The 18,061-nt window shown below is 46.4% G+C and overlaps 1 protein-coding gene across 1 annotated transcript in view; it reads left to right on the top strand.

Moving 5' to 3' along the window:
- Nucleotides 1–18,061, top strand: part of MED27 (mediator complex subunit 27) — a 249,788-nt gene that overhangs the window by 110,898 nt on the left and 120,829 nt on the right. Inside the window, exon 3 of the mRNA XM_073555964.1 lies at nucleotides 11,147–11,277. Within this exon, the coding sequence (XP_073412065.1) occupies nucleotides 11,147–11,277 (131 nt within the window). The remainder of the gene's footprint in view (nucleotides 1–11,146; nucleotides 11,278–18,061) is intronic.

Below are 18,061 nucleotides of genomic sequence, written 5' to 3'. Positions count from 1 at the left end.
ACTCCAGATGAATTCATTATTTATCACGCCATGTTAAGCAGAATGCAGCGTCTTCTTGGGGAATCGCACAATAACTGATGGTTTGAAGGAAGGTTTTGTTATGTAGATTCGCTCCTCGCGTTCCGCTGCCTGGAGTCTCGACATGCAAACTTTCAGGTTCTGTTACCTTAAGATGAAATATGCATGGGCTGAAATACAGGGTGCACTGCTTAAATAATGAATGCATCTGCTCAGACTGAAGCTCCTTCACGTTGACCTTTTTTAGCCATTAAAGCGGCCTTTTTTCTGCATATAACTAATGGCTAGCTTATAGTTTTACTAGGGGAAGGGGAGTCCGTCTGATGTATAGAAATAAATGCTGCTCACTACTAAGATCCATGCACTGTATTGGAATGTTTTATATTCTAAAATGTAATAGAAAGTTATCAAAATTGTGACCCAAAACCATTTTGATCTTTTATATTATTTTAGGATATTTTTCATTATAAAGTAGCCTAAAATAAATATAAAGTATTATAATGTAAAGTAGCATAATATGTAATAATACAATGTTTCAATAGTATGATGTGACTCAATTTATGGTATAATTTTTTGTCATTTTTAGCTTTTGGATTATTCTGTGTTATAATTTTAGATTTTTTTTTTTCCTTTCTTTACATTTTATATTATGATTTGTAGATGTTTATTTTTCATATCGTCAGATTTTTTTTTTTACTTTGTATTAGCGTTGATTTGATTGCGTCGGTGCTGGTTATTACTACACTATATTTCTTTTTGTATTTTTTGTTTTCAAAAATTTGTTTTTATTATTTTGTAATGTTAGGTTTAACCTGTCACTTTATTTTATACATTATTACATTTTAGTTTTTCTTCATTTTATAGTTCTACTTCTAATTTAATTGAAATTATTTTTTATAATTTTTCTCCTGCAAACATGACGTAATTCCAGTCATGTCGTTACCAGAGATAAAAAGCCGTCATGTGGAGGAATGGTGCGAATTATTTATTTTTTTTCTGTACAGAAACTGAGAAAATATTCTAAGAAAAAGGTTTTTCTGGAGAAATTAATTTTTACATTATTTATGGATACAGAAGTTAGCTTAATCTTTTTCTTTAATTACTATGTTTTATATTTACAGAGAGAGAATAAAATTTTAAAGAAGCACTCTGATCAGTTTTTATCCTCTTAATATACTGCAGTCATCATATTATTCATCACTGTGTACTTACTTTTGCTTATTTTGCCTTTCTACCCAGCTAATTCTTCTCTTTTCTCTGCTCTATGTAGAAATAGGAAGTCTCTTGTCCCTGCGTTTATCATTCCCCTCTTCACCTCCTGACCCAGCTGCTCTCTCCTCCACCATGCCATTGACATTTGCTGTGACTTATTACTCGTACAGGAAAAATTGACCTCCTGTTTCTACATAGATCCTAGAAGGATTCAGCTAGTCAGTTTTTAATCACAAGATGTCATCGACTTGATGGAAATAAGAATTGTCTGAGTAGAAAGGCAAAATGAACAATTGTAAGCTCACAGTGCTATATAATATGATTGCTATTTATTAGGAGGGAGGAGTGCTTCTTTAATTGGGGGTCTCTGATGGAGCCGCTATGCTGCCATTGATCACATATCGGGTACCATTATAAACAGAATAATAGAGTGCATGTGATATTTGCAGGATACAGCTTATGAAAGTGCAAAGTCTACTGCACCATTTCTTAAAGGGAACCTGTCTCCCCCCCCAGGGCGTTTTTCAGTTAAAGAGCCACCTTCAGCAGCACTAAGGCTGCATTCTGTGAAGGTGGCTCTTCTTTTTCTGACTCCCAGTAATGCCAAAATATTGACTTTTATAATTAGCTCCTCATACCGGTAATGTGTCCCGTATGTTGTGTCCCCCTCTATCAGCCGCCTACCATCCATCAATCATGCCTGTCAGGTGCCTCGGCACCGCCCACGATCTGTCCAACATGATGCCCCGTGCGTCGCTGCCTCGTCTTGATTTGAATCCCGTCGCCTGCGCTGTAACAAGTGTTCTCGGGCATGCGCAGTGCGCGCTGCCCGAGAACCAACATCAGGCTATTGGCCTGCGCATTGTGGAGGCCCCAGATCCCGCCCTGCAGTGTGTTATGATGCATTCACACTGCGGGGCTGGGGCCTCCACAACACGCAGACGCAATAGCCTGATGTTGGTTCTCGGGCAGCATGCACTGCGCATGCCCAAGGACACTTGTTACAGCGCGGGGCCGCGGTTCCAATCAAGAGGAGGCAGCGACGCACGGGGCATCATGTTGGACAGATTGTGGGCGGCGCTGAGGCACCGGACAGGCATGATGGACGGATGGTAGGCGGCTGATAGAGGGGGACACAACATACCTGTGGGACATATTACAGGTATGAGGAGCTAATTATAAAAGTCAATATTTTGGCATTACTGGTGGTCAGAAAAAGAAGAGCCACCTTCACAGAATGCAGCCTTAGTGCTGCTGAAGGTGGCTCTTTAACTGAAAAACGCCCTGGGGGGGTGACAGGTTCCCTTTAAGTTTTGCTTTATTCCAGCCCAACAGGTCTCTGCCTATAAATTTTCCCAGCAGAGACCAAAACTGCGAAGCGCCCTGCCTTATGGTGAATCGCTAGATCTGATCAGCCACCAGTTATTTTGAAACTACAACTCCCAAGGTGCCCCAGGAGTCGGTAGCTGTCAGGGAATGCTGAGACTTGTAGTTTTATAACAGCTGCAGTGTTGCAGACTTCTGACACCTATCACATGCTTTTTTTTGTGATTTGTGGGCGTCTGACCTCTGGAACCCCAATCGGTCCTGACAACTAAGGGCCTTGTATTACCACCCCATTCAGGTGAGTGGGGGTGCCACGGTGTAGGGAAGACTTAAAAGGGCACTCTGCAGTAAACCAATACTTCTGCTCCTTTATTCCTAGTAATTACAAATCGGTGGTTTGTGTACTCCCCTTTAATATACCTAGTCATATAAAAGGCCAAATATGTTTCCAGCAACTCACTTTCCAGCTTTATAGTCTGTGAACTGATCAGATAACAAGAGGGTAGTAGCACATGCAGTGAAGGAAGTAATTATTTGATCCCTTGTGGATTTTGTAAGTTTGACCACTGTCAAACACTTGAACAGTCTATAATTTTAAGGGTAGGTTAATTTTAACATTGAGAGATAGAATATCAAAAATAAAATCCAGAAAATCACATTGTAAAAATTACCGTATATAATTTTTTTTGCATTTTGCAGTGAGAAATAAGTATTTGATCCCTTTGGCAAACAAGACTTAATACTTGGTGGTAAAACCCTTGTTGGCAAGCACAGCAGTCAGACGTTTTTGTAGTTGATGATGAGGTTTGCGCACATGTCAGGAGGAATTTTGGTCCACTGCTCTTTTCAGGTGATCTCTAAATCATTAAGTTTTGAATCGGTCGCTTGGCAACTCCCTCCATAACTTTTCCGTGGGACTAAGGTCTGGAGACTGGCACTCCATGACCTTTAATGTGCTTCTTTTTGAGCCACTCCTTTGTTGCCTTGGCTGTATGTTTTGGGTCATTGTCTTGCTAGAAGACCCAGCCACGACCCATTTTTAATGACCTGACAGAGGGAAGGAGGTTGTCACTCAGGATTTTACGGTACATGGTTCCATCCATTCTCCCATTGATGCAGAGAGAGAGTCCTGTGCCCTTAACAGAGACACCCCCCCAAAACATAATGTCTTCACCTCCATGCTTCCTGGGGACTGTGTTCTTTGGGTCGTAGGCAGCATTTCTCTTCCTCCAAATACGGCGAGTTGAGTTAAAAAATTGAGACCTCAATTTTTGTCTCATCTGACCTCAGCACCTTCTCCCAGTCACTCACAGAATCATCCAGGTGTTCATTGGCAAACTTCAGACTGTCCTGCACATGGGCCTTCTTGAGCAGGGGGACCTTAAGGCTGTGTGCACATGATGCAGATTTGCAGCGGATTTTACCGCACAGAAACGTTGCATATCCGCATTGTGATGTACAGTAGCCTTAAAATCAATGACAAAAACCGCTGTGCAGACGCTGCGGATTTTTCCGCGCGGTTTTCCAGCGGTACAAAATCCGCAGCATGTTACTACTTTTGTGCGGTTTTCCATCTCCCCTGTCACCAAATCCGCAGGGGGAAAACCGCAGTGGAAAACCGCACAAAAACACATGAAAAATGGAAGAAATCCGCAGGAAAAATGCAGGTCATTTGACCTGCGGTTTTCTTCCATTCTGCACGGAAAAATCCGCAGGGCTAAAAAGTCCGTCAGCACTCAGCCTGAGGGCTCTGCAGGATTTTTAACCTTTACGGCATCATGTGTTACCAATGGATTTCTTGGTGACTGTGGTCCCAGCTGCCTTGAGATCATTAACAAGTTCCCCCATGTGGTTTTAGGCTGATCAATCACCTTCCTCATGATCAAGGATACCCCACGAGGTGAGATTTTGCATGGTGCCCCAGATCAATGTCGATTGACGGTCATTTTGTATTTCTTCCATTTTCTTACTATTGCACCAACAATTGTCTCCTTCTCACCCAGCATCTTACTTATGGTTTTGTAGCCCATTCCAGCTTTGTGCAGGTCTATGGTCTTGTTCCTGACATCCTCATAAAGCTCTTTGGTCTTGCCCAAGTTGTAGAGGTTAGAGTCTGACTGATTAATTGAGTCTGTGCACAGGAGACTTTTATAAAGGTGACTATGTAAGATCGCTATCTTTAATGCAGGTAACGAGTTGATTAGGAGCGTCTAACTGGTCTGTAGGAGCCAGAACTGGTAATGGTTGGTAGGGGATCAAATACTTATTTCTCACTGCAAAATGCAAATAAATTTATACAATGTGAATTTCTGGATTTTATTTTTGATATTCTATCTCTCAATGTTAAAATTAATCTACTCTTAAAATTATAGACTGTTCATGTCTTTGTCAGTGGGCAAACTTACAAAATCAGCAAGGGATCAAGTAATTATTTCCTTCACTGTATATATTCTGTGTGCAGCACCCCTGTTGCTTGCTCCTTTGTCTCTGGGTGCTATAGGAGATTGTACATTTACCCAATAAAGCGCACACACTGCTGCACCATCTATACATATAGTATAGGAAGTGAATTAAAAACTCACTATCCTTTCCCTTTAAGCAATCACAAATGCTCTTATACAGAGGTGAATGGAAATGGAAAATATCACCATTACATTTTTCTGCAGAGATTTAATGGTTAAATGACACTGATGGCTCTGCTACATATACTGTTGCCTCGCACCACCTGCCAAACTTCCCAATATCGTAACTTCTGTAAGATTTCCTCCTGATCCCTCCTCTGGCGCAGATATCTTAATTTTTAAACCCGCCATATCCAGTTGTCTATTAAGCGGCTGATCTCGCTGCCTCCTTTTTAATATGCCGCATCTTGGTGAGATCAGAGAAAGAAGCGAAAGGAACATTCCAGAGTGTGAATTCTGCCAAGCTGTCTCCCTTTTAATTCCATATCGCTCTCTCCGCATATTGCTCTCATTGCAGATTTCGTAGATCGAAGACGCGAGACGTTGACATTTTGGAACATTCGTACTTTCGGAGATGCTCGGCCCCCGTTCTCCTTTTCTTTGCAGATTATAGATTTCCCATGAAAGAGACATACATTTGGAGGAAGAAATTCTAAATTTTAGGTGAAATTTGTTGCCCTATCTGGCTACATATCTCTCCATGTGCTTTACATGCAGACTGTCGGAATATACTAGTAGAATCGATGAGGCTCAAACCTTCTGCCCAAATAACTAGAAACAAAATTATTATTATTATTATTATTATTATTATTATTTATTGTTATAGCGCCATTTATTCCATGGCGCTTTACATGTGAGGGGGGTATACATAAAAACAAGTACAATAATCTTAAACAATACAAGTCATAACTGGTACAGGAGGAGAGAGGACCCTGCCCGCGAGGGCTCACAATCTTCAAGGGATGGGTGATAATACAGTAGGCGAGGGTAGAGCTGGTCGTGCAGCGGTTTGGTCGATCGGTGGTTACTGCAGGTTATAGGCTTGTCGGAAGAGGTGGGTCTTCAGGCTCTTTTTGAAGGTTTCGATGGTAGGTGAGAGTCTGATATGTTGTGGTAGAGAGTTCCAGAGTAGGGGTGATGCGCGAGAGAAATCTTGTATGCGATTGTGGGAAGAGGAGATAAGAGGGGAGTAGAGAAGGAGATCTTGTGAGGATCGGAGGTTGCGTGCAGGAAAGTACCGGGAGACGAGGTCACAGATGCATGGAGGAGACAAGTTGTGGATGGCTTTGTATGTCATGGTTAGGGTTTTGTAATGGAGTCTCTGGGCAATTGGGAGCCAGTGAAGGGATTGACAGAGGGGAGAAGCTGGGGAATAGCGGGGGGACAGGTGGATTAGTCGGGCAGCAGAGTTTAGAATAGATTGGAGGGGTGCGAGAGTGTTTGAGGGGAGGCCGCAGAGCATGAGGTTGCAGTAGTCAAGGCGAGAGATGATGAGGGCATGGACTAGGGTTTTTGCAGATTCTTGGGTGAGGAATGAACGGATGCGTGAAATATTTTTGAGTTGAAGTCGGCAGGAAGTGGAAAGGGTTTGAATATGTGGTTTGAAGGAGAGATCAGCATCAAGGATTACTCCGAGGCAGCGAGCTTGTGGGACTGGGGAGAGTGGGCAGTCATTTACTGTAATTGATAGGTTCGTAGGGGGGGTCACGTGAGATGGGGGAAAGATGATGAATTCTGTTTTGTCCATGTTGAGTTTCAGATATCTAGTGGAGAAGAAGGATGAAATAGTGGACAGACATTGAGGGATTCTGGTTAGTAGGGAGGTGATATCTGGTCCGGAGATGTAGATCTGTGTGTCATCAGCATAAAGATGATACTGAAAGCCATGAGATTCTATGAGCTGTCCCAGGCCAAAGGTGTAAATAGAGAACAGCAGGGGCCCTAGGACTGAACCTTGTGGGACTCCGACAGATAGGGGGCGAGGTGAGGAGGTGGTGTGTGAGTGGGAGACGCTGAATGTCCGGTCTGTTAGGTATGATGAGATCCAGGAGAGGGCCAAGTCTGTGATGCCGAGGGATGAGAGGGTCTGTAATAATAGGGAATGGTCCACTGTGTCAAAGGCAGCCGACAGGTCCAGGAGGAGGAGGACAGAGTAGTGTCGCTTGCTCTTGGCAGTTAAGAGGTCATTGGTGACCTTAGTAAGGGCAGTTTCAGTGGAGTGGTGAGACCGGAAGCCAGATTGTAAGCGGTCGAAGAGGGAGCAAGAAGAGAGATGGGAGGACAGTTCAAGGTAGACGTGTTGTTCCAGTAGCTTGGAGGCGTATGGGAGAAGTGATATAGGGCGATAGCTAGATACAGAGGATGGGTCAAGAGAGGGCTTGCGATGTAGAAGTAGAAAAATTGCAGCGCATACATCAGTGTTCTGATGGCTCCACCCATGAGCAGGGAGAGGATAACATCATTGGTTATCTCAGGTTAACACCCCTGAGTAACCAACAGCTCAGGATTAATGGACCTTCAATTTCAACAACCAAACTAAGACTTTCTCACCTTAGTTGGTTGTCATGGTGCCATAACAATTTAGTATTACTTTTCTTTTTTTTGAGTGCTTTTTATCCTTTTTGCTGTCCATAGTTTCCTGCTCCCATACTGAGTGAGAAGGGTTAATAGTTAAAAAAAATCACCAAAAACTACATATTCTGTGATACCCTACAGCATGTCACCCTCTTTATTTAAGCTTTCAGTTGTTTTTAGGAATGAACAAAAAAAAAATTCAAATTACCCCAGACCAAATTCCAATGTCTTCACTTCTGTGTCACCATTATCTTGGGTGCATGTCCTAGCTTTGCAGGCGCCTAGGATACCGGACAGAGTAGGACTGCACTGAATTCAAGGAGATTACTTAGTGAATCTGCCCCACAGTGGCACAAGCCCAGACCAGCAGTCCAGCCCAATGTACAGCACATGATGGATGCCGTGTCGCATCATCTAGAGCAGAGTTCTCAAACACGCGGGCTGCATGCGGCCCCTGAGGCAGGCATCTGCGGCCCGCGGTGCACCACATGTCTCACTCACTGAGGCAGGGGGAAGGGCGCGCATTCAGGAGCGCGCTATGGCTGTTCTGTGTGCACATACTGGACAGGACCTGGGATGAGGTCACAGGAGGGGGAGGAGTCAGGGGTCACATGATCAGGAGCCTCAGTGTATGCAGGACGCTGCTGTCTGTGCTGGTTGTCATGGTGCTGTATGAAGGTAAGGTTATGTGTGGGGTCAGGAGGGGTTTACAGGGTGGATGTAGCAGAGTGTGCGTGTACAAGGTGAGCAGAGCTGTATGTGCACGAGGTGTATGGAGCTGAGCCGCGTGTGTACGAGGTGTACGGAGCAGAGCCACGTGTGTACAAGGTGTGCGGAGCGGAGCAGTGTGTGTATGAAGTGTACGGAGCGCAGCCGCATGTGTACGGAGCGGGGTGTACGGAGCGCAGCCGTGTGTGTACGAGGTGTACGGAGCAGAGCCGTAGGTGTACGGAGCGAAGCCGTGTGTGTACGAGGTGTACGGAGCGCAGCCGCATGTGTACGGAGCGGGGTGTACGGAGCGGAGCCGTGTTTCTATGAGGTGTACGGAGCAGAGCCGTAGGTGTACGGAGCGAAGCTGTGTGTGTACGAGGTGTACGGAGCGCAGCCACGTGTGTACAATGTGTGCGGAGCGGAGCAATGTGTGTATGAAGTGTACGGAGCGGGGTGTACTGAGCGCAGCCGTGTGTGTACGAGGTGTTCGGAGCGGAGCCGTGTGTCTATGAGGTGTACGGAGCAGAGCCGTAGGTGTACGGAGCGGAGCCGTGTGTGTACGAGGTGTATTAAGTTTGAAAGGAATGCGGCCCACCAGCTCAAATTTTTTTTATGTGCGGCCCATTTACTCTGCCGAGTTTGAGGCCCCTGATCTAGAGATACCAGCATGTGATGGGCACTCGTGGCCTCATCCATCGCAAGAGTAAGGAACTGAAGAGGAGGACCAAAAGTAGAACAGGAATCCTGTGTAATCACTAGTGAAGTAGGTACATTACAAAGTTTCTTATGAGTGTTAGATAAGATTTTCTGAGGTGGCCACGATCACCGGGGACTTGAATTCAGTTCCTAAATTGCCAAACTGGGTCTAGAAGATTAATTTTATGACCTCTCTGTAGCTGGTCGCGCCAGACAAAGGGATATGGAGAGTGAGTCTTACACAGGCCCTAATCTGGTAGGTTGCGGGTTCCCTTTAATTCTCTCTGTAGTTTGGCAGAAGCTCGGGCGCCGCTTCTCCTGACAGTATAAAGAGTTAGGTTATTGAGCCTCTCTTCCCCACAGGCAGGAAATGTGAACAGAGGAACACTCTTGTTAAAAGAGTCGTCTATGGAATGTCTGCCTGCCAGGCCTTCATGACAACACCGGAGAATCCGGCGGAGCAGCGATCGCTTGCCGATACGTTGATGGCCAGGATTTAATTGGCGCCGCTCCTCTGTGTGTCTTTCATCTGTCAGGGGGTGTCAGTTACTCATTTTATGCCTGAACTTGCCCGGACCTTCAGTTCCTGCATTCATTAAATCGGCATGGTCTCAATCACTCTCTGCGGCCTTCACTTAATGAACAGTGTGAATAGTGCGAGGCTGGTGTCAACACCGACCCCACTGCGTTTCATCCAGATTGTGGTCTCCGTGGAGACGTCTCTGCTGCATCTGTCCCTGAATACGGTGGTCTCTTATGAATATCCAGCTAGGCCATCAAAGATGGTGACCCTTTCAGTCTGAATTGTATTTGTCTGCCGCACTGATGAATGTAGTCTGTTGTTCCCTGATGTCAGACTTACTGTAAAACGGCTTCATGACAGAGAGTGGGATGCAGTGACTTGTCCTACAGTCGGCTCTCCCCAGTAATGGATGATAACAGGGAGTAATAGATTGTACTCACCTGTCCTACAGTCTCCTCTCCCCAGTAATGGCTGATAACAGGGAGTAATAGATTGTAGTCACCTGTCCTACAGTCTCCTCTCCCCAGTAATGGCTGATAACAGGGAGTAATAGATTGTACTCACCTGTCCTACAGTCTCCTCTCCCCAGTAATGGCTGATAACAGGGAGTAATAGATTGTACTCACCTGTCCTACAGTCTCCTCTCCCCAGTAATGGCTGATAACTGTAGGACAGGTGAGTACAATCTATTACTCCCTGTTATCAGTCATTACTGGGGAGAGGAGACTGTGGGACAAGTGACTACAATCTATTACTCCCTGTTATCAGCCATTATTGGGGAGAGGTGACTGTAGAGCAGGTGACTACATACCCTGCTATCAGCCATTACTGGGGAGAGGAGACTGTAGGATAGGTGAGTACAATCTATTACTCCCTGTTATCAGCCATTACTGGGGAGAGGAGACTGTAGGACAGGTGAGTACAATCTATTACTCCCTGTTATCAGCCATTACTGGGGAGAGGAGACTGTAGGACAGGTGACTACAATCTATTACTCCCTGTTATCAGCCATTACTGGGGAGAGGAGACTGTAGGACAGGTGACTACAATCTATTACTCCCTGTTATCAGCCATTACTGGGGAGAGGAGACTGTAGGACAGGTGACTACAATCTATTACTCCCTGTTATCAGCCATTACTGGGGAGAGGTGACTGTAGAGCAGGTGACTACATACCCTGCTATCAGCCATTACTGGGGAGAGGAGACTGTAGGACAGGTGACTACAATCTTTTACTCCCTGTTATCAGCCATTACTGGGGAGAGGTGACTGTAGGACGGGTGAGAAAAATCTCTTCCTCTCTGTGGACCATTTCCAAGTGCTGATTCTCGGTCATTTTCCAGTGCGGCCCCCGGCTCTTATATTAGTGGCAGGGTTACTCCACTGGGAGTAGTTGTCAGGTCAGTCTCACAAGAGTCTCTCAGCATCCTACTGCCTGTGCTGTCTTTGTACAGTGGGCCCCTGCGAGCATGCAGACGGACTATCACTAATGTGATGGATCCTACTGGAACGTCTGTAATTCTATTGTTACATACATTGAGCTTGGTCGCAGCAGCCATGGTGGTTGTCGCTCAGCCTTCCATGTTTGTATGATTTTTAACTTGTATTTCTCTTTTATCCCCCAGTTGCAGTACCATGCTGGCCTCGCGTCCGGCCTCCTGAACCAGCAGTCCCTGAAACGTTCCGCTAACCAGATGGGAGTATCGGCTAAAAGAAGACCCAAAGCTCAGCCCACGACTCTGGTCCTCCCGCCGCAGTGAGTAGACCCGCGTTTCATTGTGTTTTCTACGGAGGTTCTCATTCGCTACTAAAAAGACAAACTGGCCTCCAAAATCTGCAACTTTTCTGTTATTCATGGGCCATGCTTCAAACCCACAGCCTAATGCGTCATCCAGGACCGCCCGCTGTGCAGAGTGTGGCGACTCTTCATAGCTAGGGTTTATTAGAGACCTCCTGTGACCCACCGCTATGTCAGTATAGATTCCGTCCATCAACTGTCAGATTACTGACAAGATGGCCATGAATAATACTAATCCTGACCGTTCCATGCCAGAATAGTGGAGTGGCAGGCTATAGGACCTTCGTTGAACTCTGCATTATTTGGGCCCCGGTCGGTGTTGGAGAGCTGAACTCTTCAATTCTTTTGCTACTTATCCATACTTTGCCTTTGTGCTCCCGCGGGATCTCGCCATTGCCTTCTCCGCCTTATTGCAGAGCATTAACTGGCAATATTGGCAGGATCGGGTGCAGATAACCTGTAATGAAGTAGTAATCCCCGCGTCCCAGCTCCTCTCCTTACTCGCAGCACACAGAGCGGACTAATTAAAAATTAAAGCGCTGTTTGCATTTCCAGCTCAGCGAGATAGGTGTTTGTACAAGGCCGGGGCTAAGCTAATAAGAACGAGATCTGTGGCCAATAAGTTTCATTATCGGGCGGCTCGTCCGCTTCTCCTCTGGGTCGCGACGACCCGCCAAGTACAGCTTAACACTGACAGCCAATCTTGCCACAGTTACCCGTCATCTCCTGCACAGCACCAAACTTCTCAGATGAGGAGACTCAAAGGGGAACAAAACCTAGAGAGCTCCCCCTTGTGGATGGTTTAGTGCTCTGTGAGCAGTTATCTTATACACTGCCCCGATTGGACACTGGAGATGCTGCGATGGCATCTGCCAGTATGGAGGCATTAGAGCATGCACAACAGACCATAGATAAGAAAGTAACTTGGCACTCAACTGAATAATCCTTTGCAAATTAGATTTATTTTATAATTTATTGCAGTCCTGGAAACGGCCTTCCTCAGTCTGCCGACTGCTATCGCGAAATACTAATCCGGTACCCAAGTAAGGATTCCTATGGAGATCTACTTCAGAATGTCATGTTGATCTAAATGGTATCTCCTATTCTTATAAGAGTGGATATACTGATTTAAATGCCTTGCAAAAAGGAATATATAACCATACATAGAGAAATGTATAAATCTCCTTGGAGGTATCATGGACGCCTAATCTGTTTGAAACTAGTGCTGTATAGTCCAGGAGGTAAATGGGTCCATATGAAGCTTGTTTAGATATGGAGGTGGCATACACAGGTGGGACGCGGTATTCCCCCGCTCGAGTCCAGGACTGCAATAAATTATAAAATAAATCTAATTTGCAAAGGATTATTCAGTTGAGTGCCAAGTTACTTTATTATTCACTTTGGTCTGGGTAACCTACTTGTGCACCCTGCGGTAGTGCCACGCTATATTTGACATAGATAAGAAAGACCCTTTTTGGGTGGTCCTCTGAAATCTGTCACGCTTTCCCGGTATTTAGCGCCACTTAATAGAGGAGCTCCCGGCTGCATTGTCAATATTTGAAGTTAAATCTGTGTGTTTGATATCTCATAGACACCGAGGAAGAGCTGTAAGAGCTGCTACGATGTAAGGGCACCATATTTCCAGGGTCACTCAAGTATAGTAGTCCAAGAGTGTAATAAAGAAATGACACACCAGATGTAAATGTCTGCTCTGCAAACATAACAGGGAGGTAGTTGTCACTGAGGCATTGCAACATCCAACAGTCTCCTCTCCCTTGTAATGGCTGATAACAGGGAGTAATAGATTGTACTCACCTGCCCTACAGTCTCCTCTCCCTTGTAATGGCTGATAACAGGGAGTAATAGATTGTACTCACCTGCCCTACAGTCTCCTCTCCCTTGTAATGGCTGATAACAGGGAGTAATAGATTGTGGGCACCTGTCCTACAGTCTCCTCCCACCAGTAATGGCAGATAACAGGGAGTAATAGATTGTAGTCACCTGTCCTACAGTCTCCTCTCCCCAGTAATGGCTGATAACAGGGAGTAATAGATGGTAGTCACCTGTCCTACAGTCTTCTCTCCCCAGTAATGGCTGATAACAGGGAGTAATAGTTTGTAGGTCTCTTTTATTATTATAAAATCCTTCACGACATTACAAAATAAAACATAACAGAACAAACATTAGAACAAAAACTCCAATCAGAAACAATATGACAAAATCAGACACAAACACAAAGAAATAAACCAGAAAGGAAAACAAAAAGGAAATTCTCGACCTACAAAACAGGAAAAGAAAATTAAATTAAAGAAACAAGAAATTAAAAAACTAAAAACGAAAAGGAACAAGATTACTATAATTACACCAGCACCCCCTTAAAATAATAAATAAATAAAATCATGTAAAACCCCCAACCCAGCTCCATTCACACTATTATATACAACCCTGAACTACATTTACACCATCCTATATACAATATTATATACACTATATACAATATAGCCATATGGCACCAGTCCGAATATTGTACATGACACCAGAAAACACCTAACACCTAATACCCTCTGGTCTCACTGCCTTACCTCACAGCCTCCCCCTTACACCGCCACATTCACACTTAGGACAAACCTAATTACAATCATAGTATACAAAATTAACAAATTTATATATATATTTTTTCTTTTTTTCCTTTTTTTTTAAACTATATATAAAACACACATCTACTCTAACGATCCCACCACCCCTGATCCAGCTCTGGCCACAAATTTCAGGATTTCTCCGAGCTAGGATCAGGCCCCAAAGTTTTGCCCCAGGCGGGGCCTGGACCAGGCCAGATCAGTCTCTTATCACCGCTGTTGAAACCCCCCATCCCCCCACCCAACCTAACTAAGACCCTCTATTATACACAATATATACAATACATACATTACACTATATACAATATATACATAAACCAACGTTACAGAACATAACCTACGTACTCACCACTTAAGGCTCAAGTTCGATGCTTGCAAACCTTCTATTTAGGAGACTGAAATTCAAAACAAAACTCTAGAGTGAAAAAGCATCAGCCCACCACCAGGATATAGGAGTACTAACGGACTAAGGCACCCCGAAGGAGAAACCCCTCCAGAGATGGGCCACCCTCCGGGCACCCGGTCTTTCATACTCCAGAGAACGGACCTTCACCAGGGCACCTATTATGCTGCTATAAACTTCGTCTGCACGGAGGATTTTACTCTGCGTCGAAACTAAAATTCGTGTGTTCCACGTGAAATACCTGACCACTGCGCTGACTATAAATAAAGTGACTCTGTCCCTTCTCCCGAGGTCTCCGAATGCTCCATAGGCCCACTTGGCATAGGACAGAGTAGCCAGCTGCGGCCAACCAATGGAAGCTCCCACCCTGTTGTACACCTCTGTATTAAAGGGACAATGAAGCAGGAAGTGCTCCATGCTTTCCAGCATATTGGCACAAGCCTCACGGGGGCAATTCCTGTCCTCGGAGCTCCTGTACTTCAGATTGTCCCTCACATACAACTTACCTTGGAAGCAGCGCCAAGTCAAGTCCCAGTACTTCTTGGGGATGCTATTAGAATTTAACAAACTCAACCCAACCTCTAGATCCCGACTTGGGCAGTCCTTGAGGACCAATGGACTCTGAAAATGCGAAGCAAGACCCGCATGTCGAGGAGTTTCCTCGGGAGGGACCTCACCTCCCACATTCCCAGACCCCATCGGCGCATCATCTTCAGAACCGGGGTAACATAAGCCGGGAGATGCCCATGCGGTGTGCGAAGATCCTTCAATCTTCCCCCTGTCTCCCATTCCTGGAAGAAAGGCTGAAACCATCCCTTGCAGGAGAATACCCACGGAGGAGTCGTCTCTTTCCAGAGGTTTGCCACGTTGACCTTCAAAAAGGTATTCACTAGGAACACCACGGAGTTCACCATATTCAACCCCCCTAGTCTCCTCGTGCGGTAAGTGACCTCCCGCTTGACTAGGTTAAGTCTATTCCCCCATAACATCTGAAAGAACAGACTGTAGACCCGAGTCCAGAGAGGCTCTGGCAAGACACAGACGCTGCCCAGGTAGATTAGTAAGGGGAGCAGGAAAGCTCTGCACAGGCCACCTCTCTCCCTCAGGGTCAAAGACCAACTCTTCCATTGGTCCACTCTTTGAGCGACACCTTTGATTCTGCCTTCCCAGTTTTTCGTGGGGTAATCACCCTGGCCAAATTCGATGTCTAGGACTTTGGCGTGTTCTTGGGGTTCGGGGAGGGTGTCCGGAAGATCAAACCCGGGATCCCCGCCTCCCAGCCAGAGACTCTCACACTTGTCCTGGTTGACCTTGGACCCGGAAGCCTCCGAGCAGCTCTCCACTTCTGACATCACCACCATCGCCTCCTCTCGCGAAGAAACAAAAACGGTGACATCGTCCGCGTAGGCCACTACCCTCAGGATAGCCTCTGGCGCCACCCCGCCCATCCTCACCCCCGCCAACGGTCCACACTCGACCCTTCTGAGGAAGGGATCGATCGCAAACGCGTAAAGCAAAGGGGCTAAGAGGGCAGCCCTGACGGACACCAGATCCTACCCCGAAAGGTTGTCCAATCCACCCATTTACCAGAGGGAAAGTCTCAGCCCTAGCGTATAAGGTCTTAAGCCAGTCCACAAACCCCCCCAGGCAGACCATACCTCAAAAGAGTGGACCAGAGGTACTCGTGGTCAACCCGATCAAAAGCCTTTGCCTGATCCAGGGTCAGCAGGAACCCCTTCCAAAAGCCCGCCCTGCCTTGCTCCACGGCCTCTCGGACACCCAGAACAGCACTGAAAGTGCTACGGCCAGGAACGCAACAGTTCTGAGCCTCCGAAAGGAGCCGCGGTACAAACTTCACCAGCCTGTTGAAAAGTATCTTAGCCAAAACCTTCCTGTCCACATTGAGAAGTGCTATGGGGCGCCAATTCTCAATGCGTGACGGATCCTAACCCTTTGACAAAATGATCAAAGCTGACCTCCTTAATGATCTCGGCAGGGTGCCCGAGGAGAGACATTCATTAAACACCTGAGTCAAGAGGGGGACGAAGGAGTCCCTAAAGGTCCTAAAGAACTCGGATGTTAAGCCGTCCGGACCTGGTGATTTTTTGGGCCTGAGCCCATAGATCGCCAGTCTCACTTCCTCTTCTTTGATCGCTTCTGCCAAAACGTCCAGCGAGAGGTCAGCCCCTGGCTCCGGAACAGCTTCAGCCAGGAAAGCCGACATCCTGTCACGATCCAGTTCCCTCCTTCCCAAGAGGTGTGAGTAGTATGAACTGACGACCTCCAAGATCCCTGATCTGGACCTCTTCAAGGATCCCGTACTGTCCATCAGCCCCGTCACTATCTTAATATTCACTGACATCTTGCAGCTTCTGTAAGGGTCGGGCGAGTAGTACTTCCCGTAGTCCCTCTCAAAAACCAAAGATGCGTGCCTATCGTACTGACACCTCTTCAGCAAGGACTTCACACCGGAGATCTCTTCACGGCTACCTCCAGTCGAGACAAGATGCTCGAGTCTCCTCCTCAGGCTCTGATACAGGCGATCCCTGTTCAGGCTTCTGAGGTTCGAGAGTTGCCGGAAGAATTTCGCCACCCGATGTTTGAACATCTCCCACCACTCTGACTTAGTGTTACTTAGGCCCAGCAGCGGTACCTGGCTCTGAAGAAAATCCTCAAAGGACCGTCTTACAGCTGCTTCCTCAAGGAGTGATGAATTCAGCTTCCAATAACCTCTTCCCATCCTAGGAGTCTCTGTGACATTCAGAGAAAACATAATCAAACAGTGGTCGGAGAACTCCACCTCCACAACCGACAACGGCGAGGAGACGGCTTCCTCCTTCAAATAAAACCTATCTATCCTAGACCTGCACTGACTACCTCTAAAAAAGGTGAATCCCGTGTTGCCTGTGTTGTGCCGGATGTGGGCATCCACTAGGCGTGCCTCACTTACTATCCTGTTTAGCGCGATGCAGTCATAAGTCAGCCGGTCCCCAGAACCTCCTCTATCACGGTCTCGTGACGTTGTTGAAATCCCCTCCAAAGACCACCTGCCGACTTGAAAATAAGAAAGGGTTGAGCTTCATGAAGAGACATTTGCGGTCCCACTTGGATTGGGGACCATAGATGTTAATGAGCCGAAGCTCCTGTCCCCCCATGGAGACATCTAGGATCAAGCATCTCCCCATTTCTAATTCAATTAATCGTCTGCATTCAACCGCTGCGGTCTTACAAAGGACCGCCACCCCGCTATACGGATCGGCCGCAAGAGACCAGTAGGAGGGCCCATGCCTCCACTCCCTCCTTGCTTTATGCATGGTTGATAGGTCAGTCAACATGGTCTCCTGCAAAACCTGCAAAAACAAAATGTCGGCATCAAGTTGGCCGAGAAAATGAAAGGCCGTGTACCTTTCCGCTTCTGACTTTATGCTGGCAACATTAATGGTTGCCAGCGTCAACGGTGTGGGTGCCGCCATCATGATTGATTGGATTAGATAGCCTTTTTCTTCCCACCCCCAACAGCTTCACCCTCTTCCTCAGACAATGATGAGCTTTTAGTGCGCCCGAGGTAGTTCCCCCCCCAGAGGGCCCTTTAATTGCTCCCTGAGAAGAAGACTCAGCGACCCCCTGAGCCCCAACATCCTTGTCCGCAACCTCCGGCTTCGGGTTCCCGTCCTTTCCCTCTGCAGGAGAGTCCTGGAGGGCC

The sequence above is a fragment of the Dendrobates tinctorius genome, unplaced genomic scaffold (assembly GCF_039654945.1).
Source record: "Dendrobates tinctorius isolate UK_male_01 unplaced genomic scaffold, ASM3965494v1 ptg000231l, whole genome shotgun sequence".
NCBI lineage: Eukaryota > Metazoa > Chordata > Amphibia > Anura > Dendrobatidae > Dendrobates > Dendrobates tinctorius.
Note: the sequence above shows the minus strand (reverse complement) of the source record. Positions and strands in the feature narration are given on the sequence as shown.